Source organism: Rhipicephalus sanguineus, chromosome 4 (genome assembly GCF_013339695.2).
Source record: "Rhipicephalus sanguineus isolate Rsan-2018 chromosome 4, BIME_Rsan_1.4, whole genome shotgun sequence".
Lineage (NCBI taxonomy): Eukaryota > Metazoa > Arthropoda > Arachnida > Ixodida > Ixodidae > Rhipicephalus > Rhipicephalus sanguineus.
The window spans coordinates 23356218-23369515 of NC_051179.1; the positions used below are offsets into that span (position 1 = coordinate 23356218).

The 13298-nt window shown below is 50.1% G+C and overlaps 1 protein-coding gene across 1 annotated transcript in view; it reads right to left on the reverse strand.

Moving 5' to 3' along the window:
- Positions 1-3946: 3946 nt before the first annotated feature.
- The window catches only part of LOC119389605 (period circadian protein), a 40238-nt gene continuing 30886 nt past the window's right edge, over positions 3947-13298 (reverse strand). Inside the window, exons 17-22 of the mRNA XM_037656952.2 lie at positions 12610-12922; positions 12090-12269; positions 8514-8743; positions 6260-6592; positions 4992-5402; positions 3947-4325 (exon numbers count right to left, since the gene is read on the reverse strand). Of these exons, the coding sequence (XP_037512880.1) occupies positions 4245-4325; positions 4992-5402; positions 6260-6592; positions 8514-8743; positions 12090-12269; positions 12610-12922 (1548 nt within the window). The 3' untranslated portion in view covers positions 3947-4244. The remainder of the gene's footprint in view (positions 4326-4991; positions 5403-6259; positions 6593-8513; positions 8744-12089; positions 12270-12609; positions 12923-13298) is intronic.

A 13298-nucleotide genomic window follows, 5' to 3' on the forward strand; every position in this document is an offset into this window, starting at 1 on the left:
GAGGGATAGCCTTTGCTTCAGGGATAGTGCGGTTCCACGATGGCTGCGGACTTCTCTACGCTACAAACCAGACGTCTGAGAAAATTCTCATCCCTAAAGGCACCACAATGGCTTGCGTCACGGAATCCCATCCTCTCTCTGTTGTTCCGCTCGTGCCGGCGTCCTCTGACCCTCCTTCTGTTGAACGTTCCCCGGGCACGTCTGCTCTCGCTGCGACTATCAGTCACGACCTGACATCATCGCAGTCAGATGAGTTGCTTGCCTTGCTACAAAAGCATGCAACATCGTTTGATGCCCATTCCTCCTCTTTGGGACAAACGTCCATTATCACGCATCGGATCGAGACGGATGGCACTTCTGTCGTACGCCGTCGACCATATCGCGTCTCTTCATCCGAGCGGAAGGCCATTGAAGAAAATGTCGCCGATATGTTGCAACGGAACATCATACGTCCCTCCGCGAGTCCTTGGTCATCTCCCGTTGTTTTAGTACGGAAAAAAGACGGCTCGGTGCGATTTTACGTAGACTACCGGGCCCTTAATAACATCACCCGCAAGGATGTCTATCCCATGCCGCGCATAGACGATGCCTTGGATTCGCTACAGGGTGCCGAGTATTTCTCAAGTCTAGACCTACGTTCGGGCTATTGGCAGATACCCATGCACGAGGACGACAAAGAAAAGACAGCGTTTTCAACACCAGATGGCCTCTACGAATTCAACGTCATGCCATTCGGCCTTTGCAATGCTCCAGCAACATTCGAGCGCATGATTGACACCGTTTTGCGAGGCCTGAAATGGAAAACTTGCTTGTGCTATTTGGACGATATTGTTATCTTCTCGTCAACATTCCATCAGCACTTGCAACGTCTGGACGAAGTTCTCACGTGTCTTGCCAACGCCGGCCTTCAGCTGAACACCAAGAAGTGCCGTTTTGCGAGCAAGACAATTAAAGTCTTAGGTCACATCGTAAGCAAGGACGGCATTCGTCCTGATCCAGACAAGGTTTCCGCTGTCCAGCACTTCCCGCGTCCTGAAAAAGCCAAAGATTTGCGCAGTTTCCTCGGCCTCGCTTCCTATTTTCGCCGATTCATTCGAGACTTCGCCTCAATCGCTTCGCCTTTGCACAAGTTGCTCGGCTCCGGCGTTCCCTTTGTGTGGTCTCCTGAATGTGAATCGGCGTTTGTCCATCTGAAGTGTGCCCTCACGTCCGAACCAGTCCTTTGCCATTTCGATGAAACCGCACCTACACTCCTGCATACGGACGCTAGTGGTCATGGCATTGGTGGTATTCTGCTACAGCGAGATCAGTCTTCACGCGAGAGGGTCGTCTCATACGCCAGCCGTGTACTGACACCTGCAGAAAAGAATTATACCATCACTGAGCAGGAATGCCTAGCCGCCGTTTGGTCTATACAGAAGTTTCGACCTTACCTTCACGGCCGCCACTTTACTGTGGTTACAGACCATCACGCATTGTGCTGGCTCTCGACACTCAAGAACTTATCTGGCCGCCTTGGTCGCTGGATTCTTCGTCTGCAAGAATATGACTTTAGTATTACGTACAAGTCGGGAAAGAAACACCAAGACGCCGACGCGCTTTCGCGCTGCCCGCTTCCTTCGGAACCGTATCACGACACCACCACGACCGCACGCGACGAGTTCTCGGCCGTCCCTTCTTCACACGTTTCATCCTTAGCTACTATGGGCCCAACTTCTTTGAACGAGTGTGGTTCATTGCTATCTCACCAACGCGCTGATCCTTACTGTCGCCGCCTCATGGACCGCCTTGACGGGACTTCGCGGCCCCCTAACGCACGTCTTCGTCGACAGCTGACGCAATTCAAGCTCGACAACTGCGTCCTGTACCGCCATATCTACCATCCTGATGGTCAACGCTGGGTGCCCGTTCTACCTCGCTCTCTTCGAGCTGACGTCCTCAAGGCATACCACGACGACATGACCGCTGGACACTTGGGATTTCAGAAAACGTACGATCGCATCAGATGTCGCTACTACTGGCCGGGCTTGTCCACTAGTGTAGCGAAGTACGTTGCTTCGTGCGTCCTTTGTCAGCGTCGAAAGCTTCCCACATCAGCTCAAAGCGGGCAACTACAACCACTCCCGTGTCCGCTGGAGCCATTTGAGGTAGTTGGCATCGATCTGTACTGGTCCACTCCCTATGACTGTCGCCGGTAATCGATGGATCGTTACAGCTGTCGACCATCTGACACGCTACGCCGAAACAGCTTCCGCGGCTTCCGCATCAGCTCCCGAAGTTGCTGATTTTATACTCCGATCCCTAATCCTTCGTCACGGTGCTCCTCGTGTGCATCCATGAGCGACCGTGGAAAGGCATTTCTTTCACAACTCGTTGACGAAGTGCTCAAGGCATCCGGCACCACCCACAAAACAAGCTCCAGTTACCATCCTCAAACGAACGGGCTGACTGAACGCTTTCATCGTACGCTGTCAGACATGATAGCCATGTATATCCAACCGGATCACAGAAACTGGGACGCAATTTTGCCATTCGTGACTTTCGCGTACAATACCTCCGTACAGCGCACAACAGGTTACTCGCCATTCTACCTCGTCCATGGTCGTTTGCCCTCTTCTTTCCTCGACGTTTCCTTCTTCTCTGCGCCTGTTAAACCATCCCCATCCACCAGCGAAGAATACGTGTCCCGGCTGCTTCATTGCCGCCAGCTGGCTCGCGTCAACACTGAAGCAAGGCAAGAGGACCGCAAGCTTGACTATGATGCCTCTCATCGCGCCGTGTCCTTCAGCCCTGGCGATGAAGTGCTGCTTCTTACACCCATTCGCACTCCTGGCTTGTGCGACAAATTTCAACTACGCTTTATTGGCCCCTACACGGTCTTGGAGCAAACGTCTCCCGTCAACTATCGCGTGGCACCCGTTGTTCTCCCAGCGGACCGCCGCTGCCGGGCTGCAGAGATAGTCCACGTATCACGCATGAAGCCTTTCGCAAGGCGTTCTTCGCTTTAACCCGCGGTCAGGATGACCGCTCTCGCGTGGGGGGGAAAGTTAGTGTGGGCATTCATTAGACACATCTACCCTCCTCGTACATGGTCATCATCATGGGTGTTCGTCATCTTCATTTGTAGTGGGAACTCGGCTTGATTGTGATCTGTGCCTCGGGTGTGGTCGCTTCACCGTGCCTTCGGGGCCTAATAAAGGTCGCGCTAACCGTTGCGTCACAATATATCTAATTCCTTTCAATTCACGTCATAGTCATTAAACTACAGTTAAAAACACTAAATAATGTCCCTTTGATTTAATTGTCTATTGGTTTCATTGATTGTGTTTAAAAAATAAACGAGCCCATTATTTCGTATCTTCGTCAAATAGTGTCACACGCAGGAAATCGTCCACGTAACGAATCTACTCATCACTGGCGTAGCCAAGGGGTATAGGTGTACTTAAAAAGCCCAAAATCTTCAATTGGCAGTGGGAGACCTGGCTTGCTATCAGCGATCGGGAGAGCAAGCTGGCTCTGCCCGACCAAGCCCAGTGAGCCGCAAAGGCCAGTGGTCTGAGGAACCAACCACTTGCCCAGAAACCTTACATTCAATAAAGAATCTGCCACGCAATTGCCTCTCATTAATGAGTTGGGACAACTGGATAAATATTTATTGTGTCGTAAATATTCTGCGCTATTAGTAACTGCATCGAGAAGTCTTGCAAAAAGAGACGGAAGTGTACGAAAAAAAGCGTTTTTTACTACTACTACTACTACTACTACTACTACTACTACTACTACTACTACTACTACTACTACTACTACTACTACTACTACTACTAACTACTACTACTTATTGCTACTACTATAGACTCATGGCGTTACCAGATGTTAGGGACTCGATGGCACATAACAACCCCGAAGCAAGGATTGTCAACTGCTGAGTGCGAGGCCAAGCCCGAGATTGCGGTAACTGGTCTTTATTGATCAGAGAAGATATGGACAGACGTACACAGTTGTTGATGAACAGGTGCGACCACACTTGGAGCGCGCAGCGCGGCGCGCGCGGACGGGAAGCTTGAATGTTCGCCGTTCGTGAGGCCGTTATGCTCGCTGCGCGATGCTTGTAGGAGGACGAGACAGAGAAGGAGAGGGGGCCGCCTCTCTTCTTTTCTTTTCTTTACTTTTTGTTCTTCCACAGGAATGTCAGGCGCGGTGAACTTGATCCAATGAGAGAGAGAGAGAAACGCGATGATTACCAATCAAAATTCAGCGTCGGAGTCGGCAAGAGCGAAGTCAGGGTCGTATGAGGAGAGAAGGCGTTCTTCCTTCGCTGCCATCTCCTGCGAGGAGAAAAAAAAACGTGATCATTAGGAAAACTGTAATACAAAACCAACATAGCTGCTGTTGGAATGAGTGATTAGTACACAAACACTTTAAGTGGCACTACGCCTCTACGGCATTACGTAAACACATCAGTGTGCTTCACGAAACACCAGGGCGGTCTTTTGCCGCTCGCTTGTTGTCTCGTTCTCTGCGAGTTGGCACATAACATCCTTAATTTGCTGGCAGCCGCAAGAATAACGTTAACTTCGTATTTATGATTGATAGTCGGTGTTTAACTTGCCTGCTTTTCTTCTCTGGTGTCAGTGCTGAAACGCCAACCATCTCTGTGATGAATTCCGGCCGATCCGCTCAACTTCCAGACGTTCTTGAATTTAACCTCTCATATTTGTGCTAGCGCACTTCAAGATTAGTAACAACTTGATGAGAGCTCGTTGGTTCATAACAGAGCAGATATTAAGACAGCGCGTCGAGGACAAGGACGCCAAAGGAACGAATACCATAGGGCCAGCGCTTGTCCTGCTGTATTCGTTCCTTCGGTGACCTTGTCCTCATCGCGCTGTTCGACTATCCGCTTCAAGATCTTTTTGTATGTAATCACTTTCTGTGAGCTCGTGCTTTACGTAGAATACACATGCACAACACAGAAGGAAGTGCCCACCCACTTGCGTGAGGTCGTCCTCTTCCATGGCGTACATGGCGCATCCCTGCGCTTCCGCGGCTTCTGCAGTGGCGTCCGGAAGCGTCGCGGACTTGGACGACCCGAGTCCCGCGGAGGGTGAGCAGGCTTTGGAACCCCCTCTCATGGGCTCGTCCTCTGCAGCGGGCTCGCCGTCGAGCGCGTCTTCCAACTCGAGCTGCAGCACGGACAGTTGCTCGTTGACCAACCTCGGCTGCTGCATCCGCTGCAGCTTGTCCCTGTCCCCGCGCAGCACGTCGGCCGCGTCGGGCGCCCGCATTTGGTACCGGTAGACTAGCTCCGCCGTCAGCGATACGCCCTCGGTCCAGTGCGGCTCGCGCAGCACAGCCCGGGAGGGCTGCTTGCGTCGGCGGTCCTTCATCTCGGAGTCCGTGTCCTGTAACCGGAGTAAACAAACTGATGCTATAGTTCAGACAAAGCTTCAGCGTGTCCGGTATTCAGGCATACGCAACCGGGCGTTGACGGAACACAGGGTTAACGGACGCAAGCAGCAACGCTTTATCTAGTCACAGTGTCTTAAAGACACATTTACAGACACGCGTTACACACACGCGTTATTCGAAGGTCGCAGGTTGGGTCCCTGCCGGCGGCAAGCTATCTTTTCGTCCACTTTACCTGCTTCACATTTATATCCTAACCCCCTCTACTTTCCCCGTGTACTTTCCTTGGTATTATTGTCTGTTAGTTCTCATTAATATTGTGTCTAACAAAGAAAAAGAAGCCCTTAAAAGTCATCTTCTTTCCTTCAGACACGTTTAAGTGTTTCATGGGTATTCCTGTTGAATGAAAGCACTTAACGCCGCTACGTGTTAACGAATAGGCCAATGCTGAAGATTTACTCCAGCAAACGAATACATTTTGTTCGTGCAATAAGACTTCTGGGTTCTCTTATTGACCTCCTCACCAACAGGTTGCGCCACCAACCCACCAATCCAGCCATTCGCGTTTACAACTCCGGTAACCGGTTAACAGCAGACGTCAAGTTCGCTGAACAAGGAAATCGTTGTTGTCTTCCCAGAACGATAAAGACACATAGTGGGTGTGTTGCCGCGCTTTCTGCTCACCACACGTGCCGAGAGCCACCGTTTATTTAGAAGGATAGCAGTTCGGGTTAGTTGGTACTGCATGATCTTAAGCGTAATAGCGTGGAAAAGCGACAAGGGGGGATATTTTCCGCGCTACTACGCTAATGATCGTTGTATGCAGTAAACGGGACAGGCATCATAGACGTACCTCAGAAGACTTCTCGGAAGAGAACTGGCTTTCCGAGTTCTCGGACTTCTCGAAGAAAGATGACTCGAACGAGAGCGACACGGAGTCGTCCTGGTGCATGTCTTTCTCGGTGCTCTGGCTGTGGCGCCGGTCGTCCGCATCCGACTTGGTGCTTCCGGCTGTGGGACCGCTGCCGAACCCCGTCGAGTACGGTTTGAAGGGTCGCATCGAGCAACCCTCCATTTCAGTGCCGCCATTGGCACCGCCGCTGCCCCGTCTGCCGTTGGCGTAGCCGTCGCCGAGGCCCGTAATGGTCGCCGGACCGCTCGTCTTGTCTGTCCCTTCTTGGAGGGGCTGGAAGAAACAGTTCTCTTATAAGAATGGAAACTTGAGCTAGTTGGCATGCGTTCATATTTTGCTGATGAACAGTTCTCTTATTTTCAACATTAATTATAGAGACGCTGCAGTCGGCGTTGCGTCCCGCGCCTCAAACGGCATAAGAAAGTCCATCAAAACAGCAATAACGCTACGCCCTATGCACTAACAACACCCCCCCCCCCCCCAAAAAAAAAAAAGAAGAAAGAGTGTGCGTTACCCTTTTCGGCGAGTCCTCACTTGACGCGTCCATGACTCGCCTTAAAAGGACACGTTATCTCTCAGCTGGGTCCCACGACTCTCCGAAGAGAGTATAGTGATTTGTTGAAAAAGTTCACGTGTCTCTTTAAAGAGAGTCGTATACGTGGCACGTCAGAACTGACAGAAAGGAGTCAAATGACTTCTTTTTTTTTTATTAGAGTGTAATTGTCGGGATTTTACGTCCCGAAACTACGATATGATAACGAGGGACGCCGCAGTGGAGGGCTCTGCAAATTCCGACCACCTGGGGTTCTTTAACGTGCGCCTAAATCCAAGTACACGGGTCTCTAGCATTTCGTCTTCATCGAAATCAGCCGCTACGCACTGAGACGCCAAAGCAAAGCTCGTGTGCGTACGTGAGGCCATTCCGAAGCAAAGCGAAACACTACAGGTCTTTGCAGTTTGAATGAATGGAGCAGGACGCTGGTGCACATTGTTCCCGGCGTTAGAATGCGGCAGTGCATCCAAAAAAATTTAGATATAAGCGTTAGTTTACGCAATAACTACATACTTGTCATCCATCTTGAACGAATACTAGCGCGACAAAAACGAGGACGAGAACAGAAAAGACAGACTACAGAGCAGTATATAAAATTCCATGTTGTTGCAACAAGTTTTACATTGGGCAAACTAGTCGGTGCGTAAACGTCAGAATCCAGGAGCATGCGCGTAATGTTAAAAACGGCACAGGTTCCTATTTGGCCATTCATTGTCAAAGAAGTGCTTGTAAACCTTGTTTTGATAAAACGGAAATCTTGCACTGCCACAGAGACCAGTGCTCACGGCAGATCATGGTGGTGTTTTACATTTCACTGGAAGGTGATAATTGTATCAGTCAGCCTTCATTAGCGCTATCAGATGCAGAAGTATCATACCTCACGGATAGCTTGCATCACGCCCACGTCTCATCAGCCACATAGCCTGATGTTGTTTGTTTTGTCGCATTGAGCATGTGCATTGGTTGTTTCTTTTCTTAGGTTTCCAGTTTCTATTTATTCAGCTTCTTTTCGGAATAAAATTTAGTTGCGAGTCAGCGCTGTAGTCTGTCTTTTCTATTCTCGTCCTCGTTTTTGTCGCGCTAGTATTCGTTCATGATGGAAGTACACCAACTCGCCCAATTGACAGTTTTGATGATACTTGTCATCCATAGCTGTAATATATTTCAGACTGTCCTTGCTACGTCACCTAAAGTTCCCCCTTATGAAAAATCCTGTTGAAAGTTAGTAAAAATTATACTGACGTCGCTTTATACAATCAACAAAATTTTTGTTGAAATCCCATTGTGGCACCATGGTAGATTGGTTGACCGGCATTGAAAAGTGGCCACCGTGAAAGTGGTCACCATGATAGGGAATGCACCCATCAGGAAATTGAGTTTCCATGTGCGGTAACCTACGTGGTGGGTTTTTTTGCTGTCATTTTATGTACCACAGGTTTATAGAATAAAATCATTTGATAATTTGCGCATGTGCATCTTGCCTTTTAAGCGCTATGGACTCACTTACTGACGAACCTGTCACGGATGGTTTATATGCGGACTGTAATCTCAGCGAGTCTACGTAGCCCAGGGCCAGGCATAGTTTCAAAAACACCAGGAAACGATGTTATGTTCCTTAACGTCTCTTCTCGATCCGCTCACCTTCCTTAGCGCATCGTCGGAGTGCTTTTCGGTGGCGGCCCCCGTCGGGGCTCCCGGTGTCTTGGCGTCGGCTTTGGTCGCCTCCTGTCCGCTGGCAGTGCCTCTGTTGACGGGCGGTTGCTGCCACAGAGGCATGAGCGGCAGGGCGCCGCATTGCCACATGCCCTTGGACTGCGGTCCGTCACCCGTCGGCAGCGAAGGGTACAGTGGCACGCCACCCACGTACATCACTGTACAACGGTAACAGCAGCAACGGTTGCTTATAAGTCCCTCATTAGCATCCGTGAAATGCGAAAGAAAAAAAACAACTCGCAGGGTCCCTTATGCATTTTCCTAAGATGACTAGAAGGTGAAAGTGATCTTTTTGATCTCCCCACCCCCGAAAGCTTTCTGCATCTAGCGTAGTTTTGCACTGCCTCCGGTATCGGTGACATTGCAAGCTTTCTGCACCTGACGTGCTTCCGGGATCGGCCCACCTATCGACAAGCGGGGATTTCAAGTGACCACGCCATCACGTGACGTCACAAATTTTCGCGATTTGCGACGTCATGACGACGTCATAGGTTAACGCCATCAGTTAACCTTCGGACATCAGTTAAACTACTCCACGATTCACGAGCGCAACTGAACTCCAACCTCGTGAGAATCTCCAGACACAAATGTGGATACGGTTAATGATAACGACTGAATGAAGCGCAGTTTATGACGAGCTAAGAACGTTTGCGGGCTTCTTGTGAGAAAATAATACTTTGAGACGGTAGTGAAATATTACGAAGGCACTAAGCAAGCACAGAATAGAATGACAAAGGAGGCTTAAAGCCCTTTTTCGGCATTGCGTCTTGCAAAAGTGCATCTATTTGTAGAGGTTTTAAGTGCGGAGCGCTTTAGGGGCCAGGCTTGTCGTCCATCCATGCATCCCATGAGGCGTGATCCCTCTTATAGTAAAGCGCTCAATACAGGCCTTAACAAGCCTAGCAAAGCTCAAAACCGAGTTAAAATGAACGAACAAGGGCTGAAATATTATAATTAACAGAAATACCCATGAAGTATTCTTTTTTTTCTTTATTGTGAGGTATGAAAAAACATGGCTGATCCCTCCGTTATAGGAATCGGTATAACAGGAAAGTGAAACGTGTCTTCACAGAAGTAGTGCTTATTGTGTAGTGATATATGAGAGCTTGTACAATGTCTATTCGTGTTTGGCAGCTATAGCACCGTTTGACGTGGATGCACCCATGTTGACAGCATGTCTCTATCGCGACGACTAACGTCCATGATCATGATTAAACCGTTGTGGTTGCTGACGGTGTGAACATATATTTGGACACAGCGAATCGCGAATCCCGCGTAAGGATGATATCAACAAGCTCATAATCAACACTTGTACCCGGTATGCACTTCTTCAAAGCGTCATCAATTAAGGAGAGAAACGGCACGGTTTGCGCTTTCTAGTAAAGGGTAGCCGACGCCTGTGCTCATGCATACATAACACACACTGCGCTTCAGCAACACGGGAGGTAGAGGTTCGTAGCCTGAGCTGCAAACGCGTGCGTCCCGCTGGCCTCTGTCTCGCAGGCGCTGCTCTCGCTCCACCAAGGCACGACATTCGCCCGTAGAACTCACGTCCTTTCTGCAACGCATATTGCAGCAGTTTTGTTAGTCGGTGCTCTCGCAATTGAAGCAGTCGGCGGCGGAGAAATCCCGTTGGTGCACGTGGAAGCTGCACTACTCCGATGAGCCGACGCACGCTAACACGAAGCCAAAGGCAAAGAACGTAACTGCGTCAAGGGTGCCTCGGCGACGCCAACGCGGCCAGTCTACCTCCCTGGTACCGAGACGCTTTTACCATGACCTCCGATATCGTGTGCAATCTCGGAGTTAGCGCGAGTAAGTGTCGATCGTGAAGCATTACTTCTTTTCACATCTCACAGACGGCGGCACCTCCGCGCTCCGCCCGCCGCGGAAGAGAATGTGTGAAAGATATAAGGCGCGTTCGCGCCGCGTCTAGCATCTCCCGAGTTAGCTCGGTCGGTAGGGAGTCGGGCGCTTTCCGTCGCGGCCACAACGTCGTGAGTTGGATTCCCAGAGGGGTATCTTTTTCTTGGTTTTATTCTTTCTTACCCGTTGGCGTCCATTTTATCAACGTCATATCCGTGACGGATGTACTTGGTGGACCCCGGCATAAAACACTTTCGTGTTAAAAGACAAAAAGAATAAAACTGCAGTAATTAACTAAAAATCGCTAATAACGTTTCGGAAACCGGCGGTTGACTCCGGGGCCGCGCAAGACAGGGCGCCGCCGCCTAGCCGAGCGGATGCCCCTCCCCCTACGCTTTGCCGGCGCTGCGTCACTTAATTTCATGGGTGAGACGACCTGACAGAACTCGCTGCAGACGACGCGTATCTCAACTGTCGTAACAAGCAGGAAGTCGATAAAGCGCAGCAAAAAGCAGCGCACATGTCGTACACCGAGTTTGCGAATCTCCCTCACAAGATTCTACTCGGTGTCGGGGAAACCCTACATGCTTACCTCATACATTGGCGTCATGGACGCTTTGGTAAACGGAGCAGTGGGAACTCTACGAACAGGAATCGCTGGGCGCCCGTGCTACGCATTTCCTCAGGTTTCACAGTAGCGGAGCTGCCATACTTTTTTATCTTGTCCGGTATTCTGGTATACGCGAAGGGGGAGTACCGGGTTACCGGGCAACGGTACCGATGCTATGTGACGTTTCATGCAACCACAACTATAGACAAGTTTTATTGTTTGCGCCTAGTGTCCTTGAGTAAAACAAATTTAAGAAGGCCGTTCATTCAGTATTAGACCGCTCCCGAGAGCTTACACCAGCAGGGAAGTAGAGCGTATACTCTATGTTGTTTGGCACCACCTATCCGGTGTAATGCTAACGCAAAGAAGTTCGCGAATCGACTTCTAAACTCTCTACGAACTGACTGTTAAATGCGTGGAATTGGCAAATAGGACACCACAAGATAAGAGCACAGAAAGATAGAGTGCATATCTTTCTTTGCCCCTTCGTTGTGTGTGTTTAGAAAAATTTATTGTATCACAAACGGTTAACATCAATAACAATTGAACATGACGTTTTCTTGCTAGAAATACGTTCACGAGAAAGACAAAACATAATTCAGTAACATGGACATAAATAAACACATGGAATGACGCGGAGGCAACACGTACAATTGATTTTTAGCACATTTACACACACATACATATAATATGTCACAAAAAGCTAGGTATATTTATGCACATTATATGGTAGAACAGAAAGCACGAATAAAACATCGCCTATTTTTTCCAGTCTCGCGCATTTACCAGTCAGTATAATGAACTATTAGCCCAACTAAATAGTCCTGTGAGCATCTCTCTTTGTCCTTGTTTTGTTCCGCTATATTATGTTTTTTTAGCCTCTCAAGACATTCAATGAATATCGGTAACCGCGAGTATAGCTCCTCAATCACCGGTCACGGACTTCTGTCAGTCGCTGGTAAGAATGTCGCCTAAGACCGTACAGTCTAGTAGTTGGCTAGAGCATGGACGTTTATGTGTATACGCACCGGGTATGAGAAATGGCGCAGTGCTGGAGGGTGACTGCGCTCCCCCTAGCGGCACGTAGGTGTAGGTGGGGATGGCCAGGTTCGGGACGAAGGCAGCCACGTTGTCCGGCTGCGAGGTGACCAGCGATGCGGCGGCGTGCAGCAGTGGAGGAAACGGCGCCGCTGATGCAGCTGCTGAGCCTGTGAGGGACCAAGTATTCGCGGTCATTCTCGGAGTAGTACACATCCTATAATGAGGCAGCATTTCACGGAGCTTTGTCCTTGTTGGCTCTTTGACTTATGTTACCGAAGCAAGACGCTATTTTACAGCTTTAACAGCTTAAACTCCGGGTGGCGTTGGTACAACCTTCGGCGCGCATGCGCCGCTGAAAGCGGGTATGTGCCGAGCAGCTTCTAGCGTATATCACAGCCGTGCGCAGTATAGTGCAGCAAGGCAGTCGGAAAGAAAATTGAGGATGACTGAGGGCGGCCGGTATTCGATCACGCGACCTGCTTCATAGAGTGTTGAACATTCGCTTACCGTCGGCCGCCGTGCTCTCCCTGCAGGACTTGTTGTGCTTGTGCAGGTTCGAGTTGACGAGCGGCGATCCGCTGCGCTTGAGCCGGTGGTTGTCCTTGTAGTCGTCCGCGGTCGCGCCGCCTCCGTTGCCCACCCCGGGCTGCTGCTGCTGATGTTGGTGCTGCTGCTTCATGTGCTTGTAGGCCAGTCGGTTGTACTGCAGCAGCACCTCCTCGGTGAGCGGCGGGCAGGGCGGGTACCTGTCGTCCGCGCTCGCGGCTCCCGCGCTGCCGTTGCGGCTGCTGCTACTGCTGCTGGCGCGCATCTGCTGCTCCTGCGCACGTGACCAGACACGAGACCCTGTGTAGTGAAACGCCTTGATCTTCGCGCGCTAGTTGGCTGTGACGTCGTGAGTTCTGGCACTCACTTATCGGGAGCCTTAAAAAGCTGAACCTCACGAGATTCATACTGTCTACAGAGAAATCACGAGGCGTCCCAAATGCGGAACAAAGAATCGACATTGAAATCCGCAATGCTTCTTGGTAAATAAAAATGGACATGTATTTCAAGGCCATGCCACGTTCTACTTAGATTTCCTTCTACTTGTGTACATACATGTGGGTAAGTTCAGAAAGCGGCACGAGCTGCTCTCCCCTCCCCCCTCCCCCCCTACACGCGCACAAGAAAAAAAGCTAAGAGCATTGCTTTCT